The sequence below is a fragment of the Peromyscus californicus genome, unplaced genomic scaffold (genome assembly GCF_007827085.1).
Source record: "Peromyscus californicus insignis strain IS unplaced genomic scaffold, ASM782708v3 Scaffold_7__1_contigs__length_154581171, whole genome shotgun sequence".
Taxonomy (NCBI): domain Eukaryota; kingdom Metazoa; phylum Chordata; class Mammalia; order Rodentia; family Cricetidae; genus Peromyscus; species Peromyscus californicus.
In genome coordinates this window covers 46,840,871-46,868,185 of record NW_026294595.1, presented here as the reverse complement: position 1 = coordinate 46,868,185, position 27,315 = coordinate 46,840,871, and the positions used below count along the sequence as shown (strand labels likewise).

At 42.0% G+C, this 27,315-nt stretch overlaps 2 protein-coding genes across 5 annotated transcripts in view; one reads left to right on the top strand and one right to left on the bottom strand.

Moving 5' to 3' along the window:
• Positions 1-9,208: 9,208 nt before the first annotated feature.
• On the bottom strand, positions 9,209-15,954 carry Phospho2 (phosphatase, orphan 2). 4 transcript variants are annotated; one of them, XM_052724445.1, is made up of 4 exons: positions 15,849-15,954; positions 15,276-15,309; positions 12,925-13,079; positions 9,209-9,971 (listed from the first exon to the last, which is right to left on the bottom strand). In XM_052724445.1, exon 4 carries the CDS (start codon positions 9,943-9,945, stop codon positions 9,220-9,222), a length of 726 nt encoding a protein of 241 aa, XP_052580405.1. In that variant the 5' UTR covers positions 9,946-9,971; positions 12,925-13,079; positions 15,276-15,309; positions 15,849-15,954; the 3' UTR covers positions 9,209-9,219. The 4 variants fall into 4 exon arrangements, with proteins under 4 accessions (XP_052580405.1, XP_052580404.1, XP_052580407.1 ...); XM_052724444.1 differs by having other exon boundaries at positions 15,718-15,941; XM_052724447.1 differs by lacking the exon at positions 12,925-13,079.
• Positions 15,955-16,034: 80 nt separating this feature from the next.
• Cfap210 (cilia and flagella associated protein 210) overlaps positions 16,035-27,315 on the top strand; it is a 32,038-nt gene continuing 20,757 nt past the window's right edge. The window contains exons 1-4 of the mRNA XM_052724443.1: positions 16,035-16,204; positions 16,961-17,187; positions 20,987-21,160; positions 21,273-21,466. Coding sequence (XP_052580403.1) covers positions 16,156-16,204; positions 16,961-17,187; positions 20,987-21,160; positions 21,273-21,466 — 644 coding nt within the window. The 5' untranslated portion in view covers positions 16,035-16,155. The remainder of the gene's footprint in view (positions 16,205-16,960; positions 17,188-20,986; positions 21,161-21,272; positions 21,467-27,315) is intronic.

Sequence of the window (27,315 nt, the reverse complement as noted above, 5' to 3'; positions counted from 1 at the left end):
ACACACTTTTAATTCTAGCATTTGGGAGGCAGAGGCAGGTGGATCTCTGTGAGTTGGAGGCTAGCTTGATCTATATGGTGAGTTCTAGGACAGCCTGAGCTACATAGTGAGACCCTGTCTCAACAAACAAACAAACAAACAAACAAACAAACAAACAAAGCCACTGTAGAGCAAAAGAAAAAGATTACTAAAGAGAGAGCACACAGATGGAGGGAAAAATCTACCAGTTGCAAGGAATTAACACAGAATATATAAAGAACTGAAAAACCTTCCCAGAACAAATAACCTAATCAATAAATGGGTAAATTAATTGGACATTGCTCACAAAAAAATACAAATGGCCAAAAAATATGAAAAAATGTTCAACATCTTTAGCCATAGCAGAAAAGCAAATCAAGCTGGTCGGTGGTGGTGCATGCCTTTAATGCCAGCACTCAGAAGGCAGAGCTAGGAGGATCTCTGTGAGTTCAAGGCCAGCCTGGTCTACAGAGTGAGATCCAGGACAGGCACCAAAACTACACAGAGAAACTCTATCTCGAAAAAGCAAAACAAAACAGAGAGAGAGAGAGAGAGAGAGAGAGAGAGAGAGAGAGAGAGAGAGAGAGATTGATTCAGTCTTATCTAGTCAGAAGTACCACAATTGAAAAAACAGCCAGTTGTTGATGGGAGTGAATAGTAAGTAGGAAAGGCCCTTAAAAACTAAAAGTAGAACCTCACAACTTTACTGTACCATTCTCAGGTACGTACCTAAGACAGACTATAATACATACATACCTGTATAGCCATGTTTGTTGTGACACTATTCACAACAGCCACATTAGAGGATTAGCCTAGGCAACTTTCAACAAAGGAAGAAAATGTGGTATATAAGCACAATGGAGTTTCAGTCCACCATGAAGAACAAAATTTTGTCATCAAAAATTTTTCTCTATAGGAAGATAGAGGAAACTGGAGTTCACCATGCTAAGTAAAAGAAGCAAAACCCAGAAAGACAATACAAGTTTTTCATTCACATTGCAGAAGGTAGATTTTAAAAAGACAAGAAATGCCGGGCAGTGGTCGTGCACGCCTTTAATCCCAGCACTCCAGAGGCAGAGCCAGGCAGATCTCTGTGAGTTCGAGCCCAGCCTGGGCTACCAAGTGAGTCCCAGGAAAGGTGCAAAGCTACACAGAGAACCTCTGTCCCGAAAAAAACAAACAAACAAACAAAAAACAACAACAAAAACAAAAACAAGACAAGAAATTAGAGAGGGGCTGTTTGAAGAAAGGAAGGGGAAGAGGTTAGGAATATGATGGTTAATCTCAATTATAACATTTTTGAGACCTAGAATCACCTAGGATATGGGCCTCTGGGGGTTGTTTTGATTAGGTTAGTTGATCATGGAAGACCCAACCTCCCTGTGGGTGGTGTTATCCTGGTCTGAGATCCTGGACTGTATACAAAGGAGGAAGTGAACTGAATGCAAGTCTTCATCGCTCTCTGCTTCCTGATTGTAGATGTGATGTTCTCAGCTGACTCAAGCTGCAGCTGCCTGCCTCGATTTCTCATCTGTAATGGATGGTGCCCACGAACTGTGAGCCAAAACGAACCCTTTCCCTCTGAGTTGCAAGAGAAAGAGAAGCTCAGACAGGGGGCAAATGTGATTGAAGTACGTGGTGTATGTGTGAAATCTCAGGATGAAACCATTATTTTGCACATTTCATGAAAGGGTAGGGATAAACTAATAAATCCTCTTCTGTAATAACAATGAAAGGTAGGCTCTCAAGTCCCGTTCCACATTTGCTGAAATAGAATTGACATTTTAATTGTTATTTCAATAGATTAAGTGAAAAAAGGAATCAAAGTGAGACAATAGTGGTAAGAGTGAATTAGGGTGGTCAGTGGTGTGTGGTTCTTGCTGTGCGGCTCAGAGACGCTCTGGCAGGCCACAGAATGCTTAGATCAGAGAAGATGCAAAAATGAAGACAGCTTCCTGAGGACCAAACAAAAATTGAGCTTTTTGGCTCTAAGACAAGAAAACTGAATCCTGGATGCAGTGGCACATGCCTTGATCCCAGCACTAGGGAGGCAGAGGCAGGAGAATCTCTGTAAGTTCAAGGACAGCCTGGTCTACATAGTTTCAGGACAGCCAGGACAAGGTAGAGACATCTTGCCTCAAAAATTAGATAGATAATAGCCAGGCGGTGGTGGCACACACCTTTGATCCCAGCACTCGGGATGCAGAGCCAGCTGGATCTCTGTGAGTTCGAGGCTAGCCTGGTCTACAGAATGAGATCCAGGACAGGCACCAAAACAACACAGAGAAACCCTGTCTCGGAACAAATGAAAAACAAAAACAAAATTAGATAGATGATAAATAGATAGATAGATAGATATAGAGATAAAACTGACTAACATGGGGAACTTAGACATTACCCATGGGCTTTAAATCAAAATAAAATGAAAAGCCTCATCTAATGGCCTTCAAAAATGAGTGTGATTATTTTGTTTTAAATAATTAATTTATTTTTGCCTGTGTATGTGTTGTGTGTGCACACATGTGCATGTAGGTATGCATACACATGTGTACATTAGTGGAGGCTAAAGGTCAATGTTGAGTGTTTTTCTTGACTCCATCACTCTGTACCTTGTTTTTTGAGACTGGGTCTCTCAGTGAACTGGAGCTCACTGATTCCACTAGAATGGTTGGCCACTGAGTTCCAAGGATCCACTAGTGTCTGTGCTCCCCAGGGCTGGGGTTAGAGATACGTGCAAACACATCAGCTTTTACATGGGTGCTTGGAGATCTGAACTTAAGTTCCCATACTTACGTGGCAGAACCCCATATGATTGGAAATGCAAGCCTCCTGCCAACAATCTTTGATAAACTAAGCCTTCCTTATTTTATATATATGTATTACACTCAGGAACTAGGCCTCCTACTAAAAGGCATGAGTGACCCACCTGAGAAGAGGCTCCTCTAGCCTGTCTTTCATCTGACTGAAGAGCCAGCCAGTATCTTCAACCACTTTTATCTCAAGCCAGAACCATCTAGTCAACTCCTGACTTCAGATAGTTCATGTTTATTATTCTAAGCTGTTAGGTTTATTTTGTTATCATTGAGAGAACATCACTATGTTGTCCACATGGTCTCAAATTTCTGGGCTTGTGTGTGTGTGTGTGTGTGTGTGTGTGTGTGTGTGTGTGTGTGTGTGTAGTGTGAATCTCACAAGAAGCTGGAACTACAGGTGTACACCCCTGAATTTGGCTAAGCTGTTAAATTCTGATAATTTGTGCAATAATAAATAATTGATACTTAAAAACTACCAAAGAACAATCAAGAAAAACTATACAACCGGAGGAGCTGAGCTATTAAATGATTGAGTTACTGGTTAAAAACCTTTCAAAACAGAAACTCTGGATCTGCTTCATTACCATTATTTTAGAAATAGTCAGAGAGCAGGCTTTTGGCTCCTCGCACTTTTTGGATCTTTTGTTATGTGATGATGATGTGATCGTGGTTTTCTTGTTGATGATGATGTTTTTGTGCTAGGGACTGAACCCAGTGCCTCACAGGTGCTAGGTGTGTATCCTGCTTCTAGGTTGCACCCTAAGCCTAAGTTTTTATTCATCCTGTTATGTTATGGGATATTTGTACACTGTATGACAGTGTATTACTGTGACTGGTATAATAAAAAGCTGAATAACCAATAGCTAGGCAGGAGGTATAGGTGGGATTTCAGGAGAGAGAAAGGAAGAGGAGGAATCTAGGTGTGCAGGAGAAGCCAGGAGACATGGAGAGAAAATAGGAGGTACAGGACAAAAGAGAGAAAGCACCATGTGATAGAACGTAAATTAACATAAATGGTCTAATTTAAGTTATGAGCTAGTTAGGATCAAGCCTAACTATAGGCTGAACTTTCATAATTAATAAGAAGTCTCCCTTATGGTTTCTGTAGGGCTGGGTTTGTGGATAGGTATTGTTAAATCTGGTTTTATCATGTAATATTTTATTTTCTCCATATATGGTGATTGAAAGTTTTGCTGGGTATAATATTTTGGGCTGAGGGAGTGGCGGGGGCAGGGGAAGGTTGGGGGTAGTGGGAGGAGGGATGAGAGGGGAATCTGTGGTTGGTATGTAAAATGAATAAAAAAATTTTCTTAAATGAAAAAAAATATCTCTGTAGTACAGCAGGCCCATAGGGTCAAGGAAATTGGCTCAGTTGCCAAGGGATGCACATAATATACTCCTTAAGAGCCAGCCTGGAGTCTGCCTGAGACCTTAGCAACAGTTGTTGTCAGAGTTCCTGATCATGCCCAGCCAATGAGGGATGGCCACATAGACTGGGCACTGGGAGGAGGGTATATAAGGCCTACTCTGTTATTAAATAAATGAGTTCGTTATTTGCCTTCAATGGACTCCTGGTGTCTGTGTTGTTGATGCTGCACCTTCTCGCCCCCTCCCTGAGGGAGCCATTAGAATTCAAGCTACAAGTCTCCATGTCATTCATTACTTGGGAGGGACAGAAAAAGACTCGTTATACTGCTAAGTTTTTATTTATTCTGCTAAGAACTGTTTTTGTTTTGGTTTGTTTCAGCTATGTTGACAAGGCTGGTCTGTTGGAGTTCTTGCATCTCTAGTTCCATCTTTTCTTCAGTTTGTAAAGTTTTGTTGAGTCTAAAGTAGGCTCACACTTAGTCTTCTCTCACAAGGAATGTCAATTTCCTGTTATACCTTCTTAACATATCTTCGTTTCAACTTCTCTTTTGCACTGTTTTAGCCCTGCTGCATCACTCTGAAGTTTCTTCTAACTTTTGTTCATTCACAAACTCTCATTTCAGCTATGCTTACTCAGATGTAAGATCCTAATTCCAAGCTGGACATAGTGACACGTCCCTGTAAGCCTAGCACTTGGGAGACTGACAACTTTTGATTTTGAGGCCAACATGGCCAACACAGGGAGACCCTATCTAAAAGAAAAGAAAAATTAAAGAGAACAGATACCTAATTTGGGTGCACGGTCATTTTCAGTTCTAATATTTCTGCCTTTTTTTCTTTTGTTGAGACCTGATCTTACTATATAGCTAAGTCTTGCCTTGAACCTACAATGCAACTACACTCATCTCAAACTTACTTCCCTGCTAGAGCATACCAAGTGTAGAACTCAAGGTGTGTATCACCATGCTAGGCTTCCACTTTTTCTTTTTTAAAAATGTAAGTGCGTATTCATGTGCCCACACGTACATATGCCTTGGTACATGTGGAGGTCCGAGGACAATGCGGACTTGGTTCTCTCTTTCTATCCTGTTGATCCCTGCCTCTGCCTCCCGAGGGCTGTGGTTAAAGGTGTTCGTCACCACCGCCTGGCTGAGATAGCAAGGTTTTAAAACATTTTGATGAAATGTTGTTAGTAATAATATAGGAGGTCTCAAATATAAGAAGTTTTGCAGGTACATTGTAGGTCGGTGGGGCACATGCCTTTAATCCCAGCACTTAGGAGGCAGAAGCAGGCCTGATGATGAACTTTAGGTCATCAATATGGTGTTAAGGGCCTTTACCTGGTGATGGGGGCCATCTCTCATCGTGTCCCCCAGCCTCCTTTTTAAATATTTTCAATTCTTTGCCAAAATTCTCAGAAATTTGTCTTTGAAAACCCTAATATCTTTAGATCCTACAGATGAGCTTAAATGGAATCTTGCTTTTCACTCATGTCTGTGTGGCTATTTTATTGTGACCTATAATGTACCTGCAAAACTTCTTAGGTTTGAGACCTCCTATATTACTACTGTCTAACAACATTCCATCAAAGTTAGTGTTTTAAAACCTTGCTATCTCAGCCGGGCGGTGGTGGCACACGCCTTTAGTCCCAGCACTCAGGAGGCAGAGGCAGGCGGATCTCTGCGAGTTCAGGCCAGTCTGGTCTACAGAGTGAGTTCTAGGAAAGGCACAAAGCTACACAGAGAAACCCTGTCTCGAAAAACCAAAAAAAAAAAAAAAAAAAAAAAAAAAAAACCCAAACCAAACCAAACCAAAACAAAAAACCCTTGCTATCTCACAGGCTCTGCTTGGCTGGTTCCTCTGCTTCATGGTGTAAGGTTATTATTAGAGATAGTATTTAGCTTGTCTCAGATGAGGCTGAAGTGGACAGGATCCACTTCCAAAATCACATGGTTGCTGGCATCATCTTACAAGCACAAGCACCATACTCCACTATCTCTTCTTGTCACATGAGGTTACAGACATATCAAGTTAACACAATTTAAGATTGGCCAACACCTAAACAGGGCCCCTATCTCTGCATTTCCTTAGAAATTCCTCATTTGTTGTCAGCTTTCTGATGTAGTTGAGCTCAACTACATATATACATATATATATATATATGTATATATGTATATATGTATATATCAGCTAGGGCAGTTACATAGAGAAACCCTGTCTGGAAAAACCAAACCAAATGAAACCAAACAACTGTCCCCCCCCCAAAAAAAAAACCCAAAAAAATGTGTTTCAGCATAATCTAGCCTATTACAGATTTACTTTGTATTTAGGGAAAAAAAAACTAGAGTACAATTTTTCCCTACTACATTATACTGAACATTTCTATTTCTGGAGATTAAGAAAACTGTATTATGCCAGGTGTGGTGATGCATGCCTATAATCCCAACACTCAGGAGGCAGAAGTAGTCAGATTGTTGTGGGTTCAAGGCCAGTGTGTTCTACGTACCAGGTTCCAGGCCAGTCAGGACTACTTACAGTAAGACCGTGTCTCAAAAAACAAAATAGAAGAAACCAAAAAAAAAAAAAAAAAAGAAAAGAAAAAAAAAAGCCAGAGCAAAAAACTCACAACCAAAACATAAAAAGAAAGAAAACCCTGTTATATTATATTTACTGAGTATGATTAATTATGAGCCTATGGATTAGTATGCATTTATAAAAATGTGTAAATCAGCATATATTTTGCTAATATTCCTACATCAAAGTCTCTTAACTGTTGAATATTTATACAAGTTCTTATTTTTCACAACTGAATTGCCAAATATAAATAGCACACTATCTAAACTAGCAAGCTAAAGCTAGGCAAGGTGGTGCACATCTGTAATCCCAACACTCTAGATGCAAACAGGCAGGATTGAGAGACTGAGGTCTGTCTGGGTTACATAGCAAGACCCTCTCTTGAAACAAAAACGACAGCATATAATTGCTGTGGATAGCGTTCTGTATAAATAAAACACTGATTGGCCAGTGGCCAGGCAGGAAGTATAGGCGGGACAAGGAGAGAATTCTGGGATGTGGAAGGCTGAGTCAGAGAGATACTGCCAGCCGCCGTCATGACAAGAAGCATGTGAAGATGCCGGTAAGCCACGAGCCATGTGGCAAGGTATAGATTTATAGAAATGGATTAAACTATAAGAACAGTAAGCAAGAAGTCTGCCTGGCCCACAGGACAAATCTCTCTCACCTACCAGTCCCACAGACACTCAGACCCAACCAAGTAAACACAGAGACTTATATTGGTTACAAACTGTATGGCCGTGGCAGACTTCTTGCTAACTGTTCTTAGACTCAGCCTTCCACTTCCCAGAATTCTCCTCTCTCCTTGTCCCGCCTATACTTCCTGCCTGGCCACTGGCCAATCAGTGTTTTATTTATACAGAATGATATCCACAGCACTTCCCTTTTTCTTTTTTTTTTCAAAAAGGTTTTAACCTTAACATAGTAAATTAAGATACTTTAATATAAAAATACAGCATGTGAAGAAAATTAATATGTATTTCATTTCAAAAGGAAATCCTGACTGATGAAAACTTCCAGCAAGAAATACATTGGGGCTGGAGAGATGGCTCAGCAGTTAAGGGCACTGGTCACCAAGGCTGGTGACCTGGGTTCAATCCCTGGGACCCACATGGTGGAACAAGAACAAACTCCCATGAGCTGTCTTCTGACCTCCACATATGCACCGTGGCATGCCTCAACCCACACAAATAAATAAAACCTAAAATACTGCCATATTTTAAAAATAGATTTTAGAAGACATTATATACATTTGAGAGCCTTTTATTCTTATGTGAATTAAGCATCAGGCTTTTTGTGGGGCGGGGGGAGAAAATTAGCCAATACTATTTCTTGCATTTCAAGTATTCTTCTATGGCATCTTTTTTTTTTTTTCAAGACAGGGTTTCTCTGTGTAGTTTTGGTGTCTGTCCTGGATCTCGCTCTATAGACCAGGCTGGCCTTGAACTCATAGAGATCCGCCTGACTCTGCCTTCTGAGTGCTGGGATTAAAGGCGTGTGCCACCACTGCCCAGCTTCTATGGCATCTTTAATACACTGCAACCAAGCAGTTTATATGGTTTCCTCTTTTGCTTTCACAGATGCCTAAAAATACTCAGTTTCTTGTCATCAACTGTAATCAGGTTGATCTTCATGCTCAGGACAAAGCTCCTCCACTACCTTGACACACAGAGGCTCATCACAACTGGGTTCAAGCATGCATTTGCCTAAGGCTTCGGCAGCTTTGTTTGCGTGATTCCCAGGCTGGGCCACGTTGGATGAGGGCAGTCTGCAGCGCCACTTGTAAGGCAGTATTAGCGCCCACTACACCCCCAGCAATAATGGCTTCCTCAGCAGTGGGTTATGGGTGAAGCTGAATCCTGGACTCACTCACGCATCTATATGACTTTCTGATAGCAAAGGATGAGATCACACCAGGCTATTTTCAACATTTCTAATTACTGGATAGATTTTTGAAATAAATGAGTAAAATAAGGCTACCTTTTTCAGGAATAAGATTGAAAAATACAATTCAGTAACCACCCTTAGTAGAGACCGTGTGTTACATCCACCTCAATTACATACTGTGTTCCATTTTCCCAGGCACACAACACCTGGATGAGTGCTCTATTTCTACCTTTGCAGTCAGGGAAGACACTGACGAGGTTTTGGCTAATGGTGTTTGAAGACAACCGTTTGGTACAGCTGGACAATGTCCTTAAACAAAGGGTCCCAGCCTCACTGCCCTGGCTCTTGCTGGCCAGAGTGCTTGCTGTGACGACTTGAGCTTGTCATCAACCACAGATCATAAAGCTGAGGTTGGCTAAACAGCAAAGTGGCCTTAAAATATCACCCAAATTCTCTAAAGAGGAAAACCCCTCTCATCTTTATAGGTACTAATATTGGGGATTTTGTTTTATGTTGCTGAGCCCAATCTTAACTAATACACATTTCAATTGTTGGCACGTTACTTCTTTATTAGAAATTGTAAATGAGAAATTATTTCAGCACCCGAAGACCAGACTATAATGGAAGATTCCATAGGCTCCAGATTCTGAGTCATTCTGGTAAGAGTCCTATGTAAAGTGTACCCTTTCCGCGGCATGGCGACATCACTCTTCCTTAAAAAGGTTACTGGACAGACATCATTTCCACCATCGCCTATATAAACAATCCGTGCATACCTCACCCCCTGTTGTAACTGTTTCTCTACAAATTCTGCCAAAACTGCACTTTTGCAAAGATTCTTTGGGCACTTATTGCAAGAATGAGCATGGCAATGTTTCACTATGAGACGACCATTGTTATCAAAAGCTGCTGGATTTGTAAACACGCTATCAAAGACATCACGAAAATCAGCAGCTTCTAAAACCCAATCTATGAAGACTGAATTTGAATCTGAAATAATGATGCAATCAAACTTATCCTTATTCATTCTTAGAAAGCTGAAAAGCTCTACCATCCCTGAAGTGAAAGGCAGTGAGGTCACTGCTCTTCTCATTTCATCTTCTTTTACCCCTTCATCTCTCAAATACTTAAAGACTCTGCCCATAAACTCTGTCCAAAACCCCTTTTGATAAGAATCTTGTAGTTCAATAGGGAGCTTCTTGTTTGGAGCACACTGTACAATCCAGGTGTCACTATTGTCATCGATGATTGTATTGTCGAAGTCAAACACCAACAAAACTTTCATGGTTCCAGTAATAGATCTGGGTCACCCTGAAAAAGAAGAAATATTACTCCCTAAACATACTGTGTTTACATACCTATTCCTTATTTAGGATCACAAGTAAACGCTAATCTGCTCAGAGCTAGATGTGGTAGCATATGCCGTCATCCTAGCACTTAGGGGCTGGGGCAGAAGCAGCAAGAGCTTGAGGCTGACCTGGCTGTACAGTGAGAACTTCCAAAAAACAGTTAATATGCTAAAATAAGGAATATAAATTAGTAAGGTTTTTATTTATTTATTTTGAGATGGGGTCTCACTATTCACCCATCTGGTCTGGAACTTGCTATGTAGGACAGGCTGTCCTGGAACTCAGAAAAGTCCATTTCTGCCTCCCAAATGTTGGAATTAAAGGCACGTGCCACCATACTCAGACCTTATTATGCACTAAAGAAAAATTAAAAAATTTTCTGCGTGAGTATTTTGCTTACATATTATGTGTACCACATTTGCGTCTGGTACCCAAGTAGGTCAGCAGAGAACACTGGATCCCCTAGAACTGGGGTTACTGGTGGTAAGCTGCCATGTGGTGCTGGAAAATGAACCTGGGTCCTCTGAAAGAGCAGTCAGTGCTCTTAGCCAATGAGCCTGGTCTCTAGCCCCCGAATAACCATTTTTTTAGGACCACCATTTATTTTTCCTAAATAACTACTACACTTACTTTATTAGCTTCTAATACTCATAATTTATAATCCTCATATTAAGTAACAGGATTATGGATATTATTATGGATATTCTGGATACTAACAAAAGTTCTGAATAAATTTAAGTCATGTAACTTTATAAAATATAAAATAATTTTTAAATGGTTTTCAGATTGAACTCAATTTCTAAATGTCAATGTTATGACTAAATGATTGTTTAATGCTATACTTGAAATTCTAAAACAATTATTTGAGATATGGAGGTTAATTCAATTCTCCAAAATTAGGATGACTTCTGTTAAAAGTTTTGATAATTTGTATTTTCTCTAACATGTTTAGTTTGAGGTACCAAATGTTATGTGACTTGAGTAATCACCCCATATGATGGGACAGATGTCTTTGTTTTCATTAGAAACATCATTAGGTGATGAACTTATAAATCTCCAAGAGAAATGGAAACATTATGTTGGCCCTGGTTAATATGAGTGAAAGCTATAATATTAAAAAAAATAGTAATCATACACAATTCCAAGAAAAAGGTAAAACTGCCATGTACAAACAAACAAAAAAGGGAGAACATGTATTTCTGAAAGATCACACAAACATTTCATCTAATTTTAATACCCTATTAAGTAGAATTATTGTCACTCTCATCTTAAAGATATATAAAGCAATTATTAAAGAAGTTGATATTAGAGGGGGCTGGGGAGATGGCTTAGCGGTTAAAAGCACTGACTGCTGTTCCAGAGGACCCAGGTTCAATTCCCAGCACCCACATGGCAGCTCACAACTGTCTGTAACTCCAGTTCCAGGAGGTCTGACACCCTCACACAGACATGAATACAAGAAGTTGATATTAGAGGTAGAATTGTGGTCTCAGGTCAGCTTGGCTCCAATTTCATGTTTTTAAGTACAACATTCTAGGCCTGGTGTGGTGGCAATGCCTTTAGTCTCATTAATTGGGAGGCAGAGGCAAAAGGATCTTTGTAATTCAAGGCCAGACTGGACCACATAGCCAGTTTCAGGACAGACAGAACTTCGTAAGAGAGGCCCTGTCTCAAAAACACAAAACCAAACAAAATTAATTAAATACACCAGTTTAGTGCCTACGAAATAAGATATTAAAGCTACTTATTAATTTATTTTTTGAGACAAGGTCTCACCATGTAGCCTTGGCTTGCCTAGAACTCTATGCAGAAGTCTGGCTTGGAACTCACAGTGATCCATCTGCCTCTTAAGAATTGGGATTAAAGGCACATGCCACCACACCTATCCATTACTTTTATTTTTATCCATCCATCCATCCATCCATCCATCCATCCATCCATCCATCCATCTAATCTATCCTTCTATCTATCCATCTATCTATCCATCTATCTATCCATCCATCCATCCATCCATCCATCCATCCATCTATCTATCTATCTATCTATCTATCTATTTATTCTTTTTTGGTTTTTTTGAGACAGGGTTTCTCTGTGTAGCTTTGCGCCTTTTCCTGGAACTCATTTGGTAGCCCAGGCTGGCCTCGAACTCACAGAGATCTGCCTGGCTCTGCCTCCTGAGTGCTGGGATTAAAGGCTTGCGTCACCACCACCCGGCCCCATTACTTTTAAATAAATACCAAGTAGGCAATTTTTGTTTTTTGTTTTTCAAGACAAGGTTTCTCTGTGTAGTCCTGGCTGTCCTGGTAGAGCAGGCTGGCCTTGAACTCCACCTGTCTCTGCCTCCAGAGTGCTAGAATTAAAGGGTACTACCGCCGGTGCGGAGGTGACTGACACACGTACGCACGCACGCACGCACGCACGCACGCACGCACGCCTTTAATCCCAGCACTCAGGAGGCAGAGGCAGGCGGTCTTTGTGAGTTCAAGGCCAGCCTGGTCTACAGCGCAAGATCCAGGAAAGGCGCAAAGCTACACAGAGAAACCCTGTCTCGAAAAACCAAAAAAAAAAAAAAAAAAAAAATAATAATAATAATAAAAAGGGTACTACCACTGCTCTCATAACTCTTTAAAGAGCACAAGAGTGAAATAAACATACATTTAAGGTTGATCTAAGAGTATTTTTTTTCCTCAATTTTAGATTTTCAGGTCTTTTTTTGTTCGTTTGTTTTTTTGTTTTTTCGAGACAGGGTTTCTCTGTGTAGCTTTGGAGCCTGTACTCGATCTCTTTGTAGACCAGGCTGGACTCGAACTCACAAAGATCTGCCTGCCTCTGCCTCCCGAGTGCTGGGATTAAAGGCGTGCACCACCACCGCCTGGCTACATCTTTTTAATATATTTTTTATTAAAACAACTTACCCAAACTGGCACTTGCAGTCCAATTAATCTTATTTCAGCAAAGCGCCTAGGTCATTAACATCTTTAATCTGCCAGCTGTCTTTAAACATTACTCCACTCCTGTCCGCAGAGAAACTGCTCTGATGTGCAGCAAAGGAATGGTGACTTCTTAACTCCTAAAATTAATAAGATATTTTAAAAGCTTAAAATTTATGTTTTCTAATTGGCTCCTTTTCCTCATATCAAAAAACATGTACTGGAAATGAAGAAACACAATTTGATTATACATATACACTTGAAATAAATACAAAAAAGAACGTCATATGGAAATATTTTATCTAGCTAAAGAAATCACAAGTGTTGCATGCCTTTAATCCCAGCACTAGGGAGGCAGAGGCAGGCAACATATTATCAATAAATATATAGATATTAGTGATGTACTTAAAATAAAAATCTACAAAACTCAAGGAAGTGTACAGATTGACTTTTAACAATGTGAATTTACCTGGCAACTCTTTCATTAACATTTGAAAAGCACACCAGGCACAGTTGCTTACACTAGTGATCCTAGCACTCAGGAGCTGGGTCAGGCACAATGCTGCACGCTCCAGCCAGGTTAGATGCTGCACGCTCCAGCCAGGTTAGCTTACAAAGTGCAAGGTAAAGAGGCCAGTGGGTGAGTCAGGGGGTAAAACACTTGCTGAACAGGCCCGACAAGCCACGTTTGACCCCTGCCAGCCACTCCTGAAGGAGAGAAACTCACAGTGGAAAGAGGAGTCCTCAAAGTCCTCTGACCACACAGCACTGCTGCACTCACTCAGCACACACAATAATATGTTTTATTAAAAAAACAAAAAACAAAGCCAGGCGGTGGTGGCGCACGCCTTTAATCCCAGCACTCGGGAGGCAGAGCCAGGCGGATCTCTGTGAGTTCGAGGCCAGTCTGGGCTACCAAGTGAGTTCCAGGAGAGGCGCAAAGCTACACAGAGAAACCCTGTCTCAAAAAACCAAAAAAAAAAAAAAAAAAAAAAAAAAAAACAAAAAACAAAGCCGGGCAGTGGTGGCACACACCTTTAATCCCCTATTAAGTAGAATTATTGTCACTCTCATCTTAAAGATATATAAACCAATTATCTCCAGGAGGCAGAGGCAGGTGGATCTCTGAGTTCAAGGCCAACCTCGTCTACAGAGTCAACTCCAGGACTACACAAAGAAACCTTGTCTCCAAAAATCAACAAAACCAACCAACCAACCAACCAACTTACTCTCAGGACTAGAGATCCTGGTTAAGAGTACATACCGCTCTGGCAGAGCACCCAAGCTCAGTTCTCAGAACCCATGTCTGGTGGTGCAACTCGAGTTCTAGGAACTTCAGTGTCCCTGAACTCCAAGGTATGCACACACACTGAATGAAAAGGCAAATAACTAAGGGCTGGAGAGGAGCTCAGCAGTTAAGAGCACACACTATTGTAGAAGAGCCAAGTCTGAGTGGCTTCCCATCACCTGTAACTCCAGCTCCAGGGGGATCTGACAGCTCTAGCCTCTTCCGGTACCTTCATTCATGTGCACAGACCCTCACACAAACCCATGTACAAACATACACATAATTAAATAGGGTCTGAATGAGTGGTTTGATGGTTTTGAGTTTTCCTTTTGTTTTAAATATGTCGACATATTCATTTAAATTCTGTTTCCAATTAGGGTGTAAATGCTACCTTCTTCAATTTACAACAAAACTCAGGGCTATGAAGCAGAAACCAAGTAACTAACTCTAGATCAACTTATAGGTAAAGACTGTAGATTGGAGTAGCAATCAGGAGTTTGAACTCAAATATTAGACCACTTCAAATTAGAAAACTGTCTTATTTTATGAGGATCAGTAATTGCAACTAATTTAGTAAACTACTGAGGGTTTTTCATTGAGAGACATGGTCTATTCTGCTCCTGTCTTCTAAGTAATATATTCAATGCCCCAGTTGCTTCAAGGATGCCTCTATGATGAACATTAAAAGACACGCATGTTATCCCTTGGGATTTGAGCTCCCTCAGCTCAGAGTTCCGGTCCTATAATGCAACACACATCACATCCATGTGACTTCTTGCCAACTTTGCAGTACCCTAGGGGGACCTGAGCTCAGAAAAATGAAGGCAAATTTTGCTGACGATGCAGCTACCACTGTAATTCATTGATCCCTCACTAGGCGTCGTGGGTCTCCCACAAAACCATGCAAGCTGCTGTTTGCCTGTAATACAGTAAAATCCCTGATCTTTTTAACTCCTGTCATGTTTTAAGCTACGCTTCCAAATCACTAGTGTATGTGCACCAAGTCCTGACCACAGATATTCTGATGAATCAATCCTTCCGTACTTACCAGCATTATTACAGTGGAACATCTGATAGAAAACCTGAAGAGAGATAGCACAACTACGTGTTAGAACTTTCATCTTGAAAATCTTACTTGCTCTCATTTGTGAAGGACAATTGTTGCTTAATTGATAGTGCCAACTACTTAGTCATGAAATCATTTCTACATCGGTGTGTCAGGAAAGCCTCTTTAGAGATCCACTGCCAGTCCACATTAGAGACTGGTTCCCAAGCACACTAATTATAATTTACCAAGCAGTTTAATAAATATTAAAGGTCTTAACGTGGATGTCCTGGGAACAACATTCAAACTTTCATAGTTCTATGCAACAACAATAAAGAGGGTCTCCTCTACTCCTGGCCATACAGCACACACCCAATAATTTAAAAACAGCTTTTATGTTCCTTAATCCCTGGGGTTCTGGGGTCAAGCGGGCGCTGTCCTTCACCTCAGCCCCGGAGGAGCAGTGTGGGAGCTCGCACCCAAGCCTAGGCCTCCACTCGCACCACCAGCCGGCTCCACACTAGCGCGGCGCGGGTGGGGACACCGGCCTGGCGGGACCGCGGGCTTCTCACTGACCCAGGCCCGGGTGGCAACCGGCAGCCAACATCCGTTCCAGCAGCCGCCGGTTGGTCCTCGGGGCTGACGTAACCGCGGGATCGCGAGCGCCTCGCCTGGCTCACAGCTTCACACTGCGCAGGCGCACTTCCCGCGCTTCGGTTCCCCCGACGGCGGACGAGACTTCTTCCTGGTTCCGCGATGGCGACCGACGTCGCTTCCGGCGTGGTTGCCAAGCAACCAAACGGTTTGGCCACCCTTCGGCAGCTGAAGTTGGCGTGGCGGTAGTCTCCGAGCCCTGGACTCGCGGGGCCCAGCTAGTTAAGAGATGGAGGTGCGCTTTGGACGGCGCTCCGGACAGACCAAGAAAAGCACAGGTGAGCTGCTTTGGTCGGTTCCCGAGCTGGCATAGTGGAAAGTTCACAGGAATGGGGGTAGAAAAAGCAGACAGTGAGACGCCTTCCCCCCAACTGCCCAGCGGGCCAGATACTCAGGAGTCTGGGGGTTCTTAAACTTTGTTATCCGCTGAATAAATTTTGGAATGCCGTTTGGAAATGTTACTGAGCTATTAAGTCGCCATGCTGTTGCAGACCTGCTGAGTGGTCTTTTCTGAAGCTCAAGGAATTATCTAAAGTTAAAACTCACCCCAAGTCAAATGCTTTGATAGTGTAAAAAATATGGTACGTAAAGTAATTAAGGTGACGGAAGCTCTGATTTTTGTCATAGATGTGAGCAAGTAGGACTTCTAAAAATAAAAAGTCTTTATCAAGCCCAACCACAACAGTTTAATTGTTGTCATGGTAACTAGTAGATTCTTGGAAATGTGAACTATCTTCGTGTTTTGCCTGAGCTCTGTAGCAGTAGCGCTGCCCTCACCCCCAGAGAACCCGAGTGACTACCTGTTCAGTGTGAACATTACATGTCTTACCCAAGTTTACACATGAAGGAAATCACCAAAGATTCAATTTCCTCTGATTTCATAAAGCCTTGTGTTTTTTTTTTTCTCAGTCGTTCTTAAGTTACAAATTTGAGGGTATTTCCAGATACCACTCCACTACAGACATTTCTGAGAAAAAAAATCATGAAAACGCTTCCTGGAAAAGTATTTAATAATTATATTTTTAATGCATTAGGAATGAAGAGCTTTGAAAACGAAGAAATTCCTTATCCACCTCTCCTACCTAGCAAGGTAGATCTCCGGCAGGTCACCATAATTCCTCACGCTGAGTGGGAAAGGATTCGGGATAGCCTTGACAGGTTGTCAAGAGAAGCGGCAGCCCTTCGAGCAGAAAGAACAGCAAGGAAAAAGATGCATATCCAATCCCAAGAATTGGTAAAACACTGGACTAACACATATGCAGTAAGTATCAGCCTTCCAGAAGTCACATGCTTTGAACACTAACTGTTGCTTCTTAGTAGTGCCTTGTCCCTTTTATAAATAATAATTTTACATTCAAACTGTCATAAATACAATGACACCTTTTCAATATCTTTAAGTAATATATTGTAAATGACCCAATTAAGGTAAATATTGTGTTAAATTTTGGCATATATATGCCTCCAAAACCATCATTACAGTTAACATAGTGAACATATTCATCACCTAAAAATTTCCACGTCCTGTTTAACGCCTTGTAACTCCTCCTTATAAGTTAGTAGGTCACCACTCGACTATTTATTATTATAGATTTTATTCAACAGGGTCAGAGAGTTATTCATGCTATTATATATGCTCTCTGTATTACTGAGTAGTATTCTAGTGTTTGATAAGTACAGTTTATTTATCTGGTCACTTGATGGTATGGCATCAACCGAATGTTGACGTCTGATTGTCTCCATCTTTTGACTATTACAAATATAGTTGCTGTGAACATTCATATCAGTCTGTTTATGGACATATGCTGCTATTTCTCTTGAGTAAATATCTTGATATAGATGTGTATAGTGAAATCATATGATCACTGTATATGTAACTTTGTGGTTTTCTTTTTGTTTCATTTTTCAAGACAAAGTTTCTCTGTGTAGCTCTGGCTGTCCTGGAACTCCCTTCTATAGACCAGGCTAGCCTCGAACTCACAGAGATCTGCCTGGCTCTGCCTCCCGAGTGCTGGGATTAAAGGCGTGCGTCACCACCACCCAGCTTTGTATATGTAACTTTGTAAGTGGGATAAAGGGTGGCTGGAGAGATGGCTCAGCAGTAAAGAGTAGGCACAGTTCTATCAGAGGACCTGGGGTTCAGTTTTCAGGACTCACCTTGAGCAGCTCACAGTCACCTGTAACATCAACTCCAGGGAATCTGACACCACCTTCTGGTGTCTTGAGAAACCTGACACACACACACACACACACACACACACACACACACACACACACACACACATAAATCTTACAAAATTAATTTTATAAAAAATTTCCAAACTGTCTCAAAGCAATTGTGATTCTATGTTCCCCCAGCAGGATGAAAGTTCTGTTGTCTCTGTATTCTCATCAGTAGTTGGTATGGTCAATCTTTCTCATTATAGACATTCTTTTTTTTTAATTTTTAAATTAAATTCATTTATCATTACAGACAATCTGATGGGAATGAAAATTTCCATATACTTTGAATTTGAATTTCCCTAATAACAAATGTTAAATATCTTTTACAAATATTTATCATATATGCATGCATTGTGCACACGGGGAGGTCAGAGGACAACTTGTAGGAGTCAGTTCTCTCTTTCTACCATGTGGGTTCTTAGAATTTAACTCATGTTACCAGCCTTGGTGGCTGTGCCTTGACTTGTCCTGGTTAGCATTAATTGTCAATGGGACACAGCCTGGAGTCACCTGAAAAATGTCTCATTTGAGTAATTGTTTCCGTCAGGTTGGTCTGCGGGCATGTCTGTGAGGGACTGTCTTGAGTGATTATTGCTGTAGGAGATCCTAGCCTACTGTATGTGGCACCATCACTCCGCAGGTGGTGCAGGACTGTAGAAGGACGCATGCTCCCTGAGTGCCAGAGCAAGCCAGAGGGTGAGCCAGCAAGCAGTGCTCTTCCATAATTTTTGCTTCAGGTTCCTACTTTTGAGTTCCTGTCACAACTTTTCTCAGAAAGATGGTTCGTGACCTGAAAGTATAAGCCAAATAAATCATTTCCTCATCTATGGTAGTTTGAACATGATTGGCTTATAGCTCAAAGGGAGTGGCACTATTGGGAGGTGTGGTCTTGCTGAAGTAGGCGTGGCTTTGTTGAAGGACGTGTGGAGGCGGCTTTGAAGTCTCTTTTGCTTAAGCTTCACTCATTGTCACAGTCTATTTCTGTTGCCTTCTGATCAAGATATAGCCAATACCATGTCTGCCTGCATGCCACCATGTTCCCTGTTGTGATGATAATAAACTAAACTTCTGAAACTGTAAGCTACCACCCCCAATTAAATGTTTTCCTTTATAAGAGTTGCTGTGGTGGTCATGGTGTCTTTTCACAGCAATAGAAACCCTAACTAAGATATCACCTAAGTTGCTTTTGGCCAGAGTATATTATCACAACAATGAAAAAGAACATTGACCAAACATCTTTTGTTGTTGTTGTTGTTGTTTTTGAGACAAGGTTTCTCTGTGTAACCTTGGCTGTCCTGGAACTCACTCTGTAGACCAGGCTGTCCTCAAACTCATAGAGATCCTCCTGCCCCTGCTTCCTGAGTGCTGGGATTAAAGGTGTGTGCCACCGACCAGTGGCCAAACATCTTTTGATGAACTTGTTTTCCACCTCTTCAAATTTTTATGATTAGATTTGTTTTCTTATTATTGATTTTTTTTTTTTTTTTTTTTTTTTTTGGTTTTTCGAGACAGGGTTTCTCTGTGTAGCTTTGCGCCTTTCCTGGAACTCACTTGGTAGTCCCAGGCTGGCCTCGAACTCACAGAGATCCGCCTGGCTCTGCCTCCCGAGTGCTGGGATTAAAGGCGTGCGCCACCACCGCCCGGCTTTTATTATTGATTTTAGAGAACTTTGAAAAAGTATTCTGAAGGTAAGTGTGGTGGTGCATTCTTGTAATCCAAATACTCAGGAAACTAAGGCAGAAAGAGCTTGGGTTCAAGGCCAACCTGGACTAGATGGTGAGTTCAAGGCTAGCCTGTTCAACATACGAAGACCCTGTTTCAAAAAGCAAACAAACAATAACAAACACAAGGCTAAGAATGTATGCAGCTGGTAGAGTGCTTGCTGAGAATGCATGAAACCCTTGATTCAGCCTCTAGTACCCCTCAAAGCCACGCTGCATGGTGGTCCATGCCTATAATCCCAGCACTTGGAGATGGCAAAAGAGAATGAAAAGTTCAGGGTCATCTTTGACTATCCAGAGCTTCAGGCTAGCCTAGGCTCCACGATACCATCTCAAAGAAAATGTATGTATTTGAAAATATTTCCTCTCAGTATATATCTTGAATTATCACTTACCTTGTCTTTTAAAAGACAGAAGATCTTTTGCTTTTTGATATTTCTTTGTACTGTCTAGGTTGACCTCAAACTCAGTCTCAAGTATCCTTCTCCCTGGCTTCTGCCTCCCAAGTAGCTGGAGTTACAAGCATGCACCACGATAATTTGCTAATAGAAAAATTTTTAATCTTAGTGAAGTCTTAGGATTGGAGAGATTCATTATATACTCCATTAATGGTTTGGGTTTCAAATCATATAAATGTGCTACCCACCTAAAATTAAATTAAAAATTAATTCAGGGATGGAGAGATAGCTAAGTAGTTAAGAGTATTGACTGCTCTTCCAAAGCACCTAGGTTTGATTACCTGCACACACATGGCGGTTCACAGTGTTCTGTAACTATAGTTCCAGGGCATACAACTGTCTCTTCTGACCTCCTTGGGCAGCAGGCAAGCATGTGATACACAGATATACATTCAGAGAAAACACCCATGCAACAAAATAAATAAATAAATAAAATTTAAGAATTAGTTCAAAGTGTAAGTTCATGTTTAATAATGAATTATGCAAACACAATTAAAATTCATAATGAAATTCAAGTGATCTTATATTGATAATAACTTTTGGGTCAATTAAATTGAAAAATAAAAGAAAAAGATTGCTTTTGGGTTAGGGTAACCACAAGGCCTGGGTTTGATCCCCAACAGTATAAAAGAGATTGATTGATTATTTTGTCTTTTCACAGGGAATGAAAGAACAGAAACTTAAAGCCAAGCAAAAGCGTGATGAAGAGATTGAGGCTGAAAGACAAATTCTTGACTTGGAGGAGGAAATATACAAACAAGGAGAAAGAAAGAAGGCCATCGAAAAAGCAAAGCAGTATCAGTTTTACCAAACAGAAAGAGTGAAAAGCTTTCATGTACTATCTGGCTTTTCTTCTGTTTATAGATATGTGTATTTAACATGCATAGCTAACAGTTGTCTCTAAGTACTGATACACAGTTTTCTTAATTAGTGCAATTTTTTTGTAGTCAGGACTTCATCTCAGTAAAGTTATGAAAGAGTGTGATGCCCAGATTGAGTTCAAAAAGAATTCAGTAAAATCAGATCAAAAATGGGAAGAACAGTTGAAACTCAACATTGAGAAAGCTCTTAAACAAGAGCAAGAGAAAGAAGAAAAACAGCGCAGAGAAAGAATCGCTCTTGCTGAAGATCATCTGAAACAGTATGTATACGCCACCTTTTATGTGTCTTCCCTGATTCTGAAATTAATGCATGCCAAAATACATGGTAGAAAAAAATACAAAGAAAAAGATTAAAGCTCACGCTTAGAGTCAAGTATGGTGATACATTCTGTAACCATAGCACTTGGGAGGCTGCAGCGGGAAAATGGAGAATTGGAGACTAGTCTGGTCTACGTAACAAACATCACTGAGAAGCTCAGTGGGTACAGACACCTGCCACACAAGCCTGACATGAGTTCAGTCCCTGGAGGAAAGAACTAACTGCACAGAGTTCCCCTCTGACCTCACAAGTGCATCACTCTACACACATCGTTCAGGCACACACATGTTTACACATACCCACGAACTTTTTCTTAAAAAGACAAAACAAAAGGCTGTCGAGATAACTCAGTGGTTAAGAGCACTGGCTGCTCTTCCAGGGGACCCAGGTTCAATTCCCAGCACCCACATGGCAGCTCACAGCTGTCTGTAACTACTGTTCCAGGAGGTCTGATTCCCGTGTACAGACATACTTGCAGGCAAAACATCAATTTATATAAAGTAAAAGCAAATAAATTATTTTTAAAAATTGCCTTACCAAGGGCTGGAGAGGTGGTTCAGTGGTTAAGAACACTGGTTGCTCTTGCAGAGGACCTGAGTTCAGTTCCCAGCACCCACATGGTGGCTCACAACCATCTGTAACTCCAGTTCTAGGGGAGCCAACACCTTCTGACTTTCATGGACATGTGGTACACGTACATACATGCAGGCAAAACATTCATACCATCGAATAAATAAAATTTTTGAAATGTATTACTGGTACAGGTGATGGTATAAAATATGTCCACGTGTTCTTTGATGACTTCCTCAGAGGATGGAGTCTAATTGTTCCACTGGCTGGAGTACAGGCTATGCATGTTAACTCATCGCCAGGGACCACAGTGGGACAAAAGTGACAGTGTGGGACATTTCAGATCAGGACATAAAGGTATCTTGCTTGTCCCTCAGATAGCTTCTTAGGAAACCTGACTGCCATCTTGTGAGAGCCTAAAGTGGGTCTGTGGGGAGGAACAGGTGCCTGAAAACTGAAGGTGTGTGACAGTGGATTTCCTAGCCTTATAAAGCGTTGAACCCACTGCAGCCTCAGCCAATAACTGGACTGCATTCTCTTCAGAACTGCCCGTCTAAGCCACTCCGGGGTCCTGATGGTCAGGAATGGCGTGAGATATAAATGTTTATTGTTTAAGACCACTACATTTTGAGGTACTCAGCAATCAGTTATTAAAACTTCTATCCCCACTCCTGGAAAAGTAAGACATACATATAACAACATTGTAAACAGTGCCTAGGCACCAGACCTGGGCAGGCTAATCTGTGGCCGTGTGGCCAGCAAGAGAGTCTGCCTTGCACGAGCATCCTGAAGACAGGGCAAATAAGGAACCATGGAGACACAAATCCCCAAATAGAGATTTTAACCAAGAAATTAAACATACCTATTGCAAAGAAGCATAACCTAGTATCTATTGACAATGCATAGTTCTCATTCCTTTGTTAATTTTTCTGCAGGAAGAACTCATAGACCTTGCTTAAGGAAATTTTACTGCTGAGATTGGTGGTACACACTTTTAATCTCAGCACAGGCAGAGCTCTGAGTCTGAGTCCAGCCTGATCTAAATAGTGAGTTCCAGGCCAGCCAAGGCTCCATAGTAAGACCCTGTCCTAAGTATTTGTCTGTCTGATTACTGCCTGTGAACCCTATTGACTCTGCATCGCTTTCCCCTGGATAAGGTCCTTTATGAAAAGGGCAGAAAGAGAGAAGAGGCCAAAGTGATTTTATCCATCTTAGAGAGCTCAAGCACTTCTGGGAACTCTAGCTTCACATATCCAGCTGCCCAAGAGATCATGGGTACCTCAAACAGGATTATAAATTCCCTACCCCTGAAGTGGACTGCCCCAGTGGCACCCATTTCCACCTACTTCAAACCAGAAACCCCATTGTCAACTTTGACCCCTCGTTTTCTTCATGTTCCACAGCAAATCTGTAAGCAGCTCCTGCTGATTTATTTTCTTCCCAAACAAGTCTTGGCAGTTCTAGCTGTCCTCTTAGCTAGCCTCAGCTGCTCTCATCCAGTACATTGACTATTACATCAGCCTCTTAGTTGACCCTACACTCTCATATTCCCCATTCCCTTTGCTACTCATCATCTGTGATATTCCATTAAAACGGAAACCACGTGAAGTATTCTGTTACTTTCAATGCTTCGGTAGCTTTACAGTCATTTGAAGTGAAATGAATGCTTGGCCCTGTGGAATCTGACCTCATCTTTTCCCAGGCCTCTCTCCTACAACTTTCCATTTCCTAATTACTCAGATGCACTCGCCTTCCAGGGCCTTGAGTACCTGATAAGAGCTTTCTGTACTCAGTACTTATCACACACTATTTTTTTCTCTCTGGAATTTACTCCCCTGTTCTTTATCTGTCTTCTTACCAGCTCAGAGAGGCCTTCCATCTCTTGGGGTACAGCTCAGTCCAGAGAGGTCTGTGTGACTCAGTTGTTAATCTTTTTCTTATTCTTTTTCCTTCTTCTTTACTTATTTTTTCCAAGACAGGGTTTCTCTGTGTAGTCCTGGCTGTCCTGGAACTTGCTCTGTAAACTAGGCTGGCCTTCAACTTAGACGCCTGCTTCTGCCTCCTGAGTGCTGGGATTAAAGGTGTGTGCCACCACCACCCGGCATCTCTTACTTTCTTTCTGACAGACACATCACAGTTTTTACCTCTAGTCCCTAACTCTAATGTAAGTTTCCTGATGGCTGTTTCATTGTTGTATTAGAACTTTAATATAAATAGCTGTTAGATAATTGGATAAGGGGCTAAGGATTACAGAGGGACTAAGGACAGTCCTCAGGCCTCCAGCATAGACAATGGGAAAGATGGTGCTCCTGTTCATCAAAATGAAATCACAAGGATTCGTTTAGAAGAGGAAGATTTGGATTTAGCTTTACATATAGTGAATGTAAAATGCCTATGGAATTAGCCAGGGACTGATGCTACTGAATTGCCCTGTAAGGACCAAACTTTCCTGTTGTAATAAAAATTTATTTATTTATTTATTTATTTATTTATTTATTTATTTATTTATTTATTTATCTATCTATCTATTTATTTATTTATTTATTTTTGAGACAAGGTCTCACTGTGTAGCCCTGGCTGACCTGGACTTCCTCTGTAGACCATGCTCACCTTTAACTCACAGAGATCTGCCTGCCTCTGCCTCTGCCTCTGCCTCTGCCTCTGCCTCTGCCTCTGCCTCTGCCTCTGCCTCTCTGCCTCTGCCTCTGCCTCTGCCTCTGCCTCTGCCTCTGCCTCTGCCTCTGCCTCTCTGCCTCTCTGCCTCTGCCTCTGCCTCTGCCTCTGCCTCTCTGCCTCTCTGCCTCTGCCTCTGCCTCTGCCTCTGCCTCTCTGCCTCTGCCTCTGCCTCTGCCTCTGCCTCTCTGCCTCTCTGCCTCTCTGCCTCTCTGCCTCTGCCTCTGCCTCTGCCTCTGCCTCTGCCTCTGCCTCTGCCTCTGCCTCTGCCTCTCTGCCTCTCTGCCTCTCTGCCTCTCTCTCTGCCTCTCTCTCTGCCTCTCTCTCTGCCTCTCTCTCTGCCTCTCTGCCTCTCTCTCTGCCTCTCTGCCTCTCTCTCTGCCTCTCTGCCTCTCTCTCTGCCTCTCTGCCTCTCTCTCTGCCTCTCTGCCTCTCTCTCTGCCTCTCTGCCTCTCTCTCTGCCTCTCTGCCTCTCTCTCTGCCTCTCTGCCTCTCTCTCTGCCTCTCTGCCTCTCTCTCTGCCTCTCTGCCTCTCTCTGCCTCTCTGCCTCTCTCTGCCTCTCTGCCTCTCTGCCTCTCTCTGCCTCTCTCTGCCTCTCTCTGCCTCTCTCTGCCTCTCTCTGCCTCTCTGCCTCTCTGCCTCTCTGCCTCTCTGCCTCTGCCTCTGCCTCTGCCTCCTCTGCCTCCTCTGCCTCTCTGCCTCTCTGCCTCTGCCTCTGCCTCTGCCTCTGCCTCTGCCTCTGCGACTGCTGAGTTAAAGGCTTGTGTCACCAGGCCTGGCCTCCCTCCTGCTTTTATAGGACTATTCAAAGCCTTGGTAAGCTTGAGAGGTGCTAGATCTCAATCAGAAGAGTTTGGGACAGTGAGAATGTGAACCTTCTTTAATGCTGTTGGGCTGTCTCAGCCGTCACGGTGGCCTGTGCATGGTGACAGAACTGCTTTAGAGTGCACTAGCCCATCTGGAAGTCAAACATGTCTGGGCATCCACTGCATGATTCATTCTTGGGGCAAAAAGCAATTATGTGAATGTGAGGGAAACATCTGCTGGACCAGTGAAAGGAGAGATGTTGTCATTGACTGACATTATCTATGATAAAACTTTTAATTATCTGTGGGTAAAGATTTTTAACTTATTTGGGTAATTTGACTTAATGCAAATTTAGAGTGTTGATAGAAATTTCAGATCCTCTGGTTCAACAAAGAAATAGAAACATTCATATCTTATTTTCAACTCTCAGGTTTAGAGCAGACTTCAGTCATCCACACCACCTCCCTCCTGCTGAGTCTTGGTCCTCTTCATCCCAATACCCTGGGCAGCTTTTACTAATCAACCAGAACTGACTACATCATAAGACTTTTTTTGGTATTGGTGATGGTAAATCTTGACTCTTAACTTGATCAGATTAAAAAAAAAACAACAAACCACTGTATTTATTTATGTGTATGTGTGTTTGTGTGTATTAGCCACACAGTATGTTCCTACAAAGGCCAGAAGAGGGCATCAGAAGCCATAGTTATGTGGAATTACATGGGGTTGTATACCTGACACAGGACGTGCTCTTAACCAATGAGCCCATCTCTCCAGCCCTACAGCTGCAATTTTTTGTGTTTTGTTGTTGTGTCCTAAACTTAAAAAATTTTAAACATTTTTTTGCAAAATTGGATGTTTTTTTTCTAATATTCTTTAGATCTTTATTGTAGACTTGTGAATCTGCCTCTTCAATGTGATTAGTAAACATAAAATATTACAAAATCAGCCAGTACAATTTTGAAAACTTAATTTTTTTAGGGTCACCATTAACCTGGTGTGGCAGGGCCAGCACAATCCTTAGTTTCTTTAGTTCCTCCTGAAGAGAATGCTCTGCCTGCCAAGCTGCTTTCTTTTGTGTCTGTGTGGAATTTCTTGGCCTCCTTCCCTGTGTTGTCCTCTGTGACCTAGCAGAAGGGAGTTTTCCTCTCTTGTTGCAAAAAGACTCCAGGAGTAACGTTTGCTTGATGGCGCGCATATGAAAGAAGGGCTTATTCTTCAGCTGTCTGTTCAGATTGCTGACTTACCCTGAGCCACCTGTTTAGAATGAAAAATACTTGTCACACTAATGCATGGGCTTTCAACGAGTGGGTAGATCTGTGGGGTGTGAGCAGTCTCTGTGCTCAGGGGTGCCTGCCAGTTGAGGGAGCCCAGGGATACAGAATCCGCTCTGTACTGCTGTTGATGGGAGCACCTGGTTTGGTGGTGATGGGGTTTGGGAAGTGAATTGAAGAGGTGGTGCTGGAGAGAGACCTTCCAGATCAGGGCTGAGCTGTTAGGCCGACCTTCAGATATCCCTGAAGAACTCAGGCATGAGCCCTGCAAGTCAGCGAGCATTTGGAGCTTGCCACTCAGAAGGCGTTAGTAGCCAACTAGCAAGGAGCTAGGGGAGGAATAGCGACCTGAGCGGCCAGTTGGGTACACTCAATTGCTCTTTCTGTCACACCGACGACCTCTTGAGGCCTCAAGAGGCTTCTGCGCTCGAGCCCACGAGCTTTCCCATTCCTTACTCAGCTGAC

Bases quoted from the DNA above. Each gene is read 5' to 3' on its own strand.
- Phospho2 (XM_052724445.1), bottom strand. From the start codon at position 9,945: ATGAAAGTTTTGTTGGTGTTTGACTTCGACAATACAATCATCGATGAC.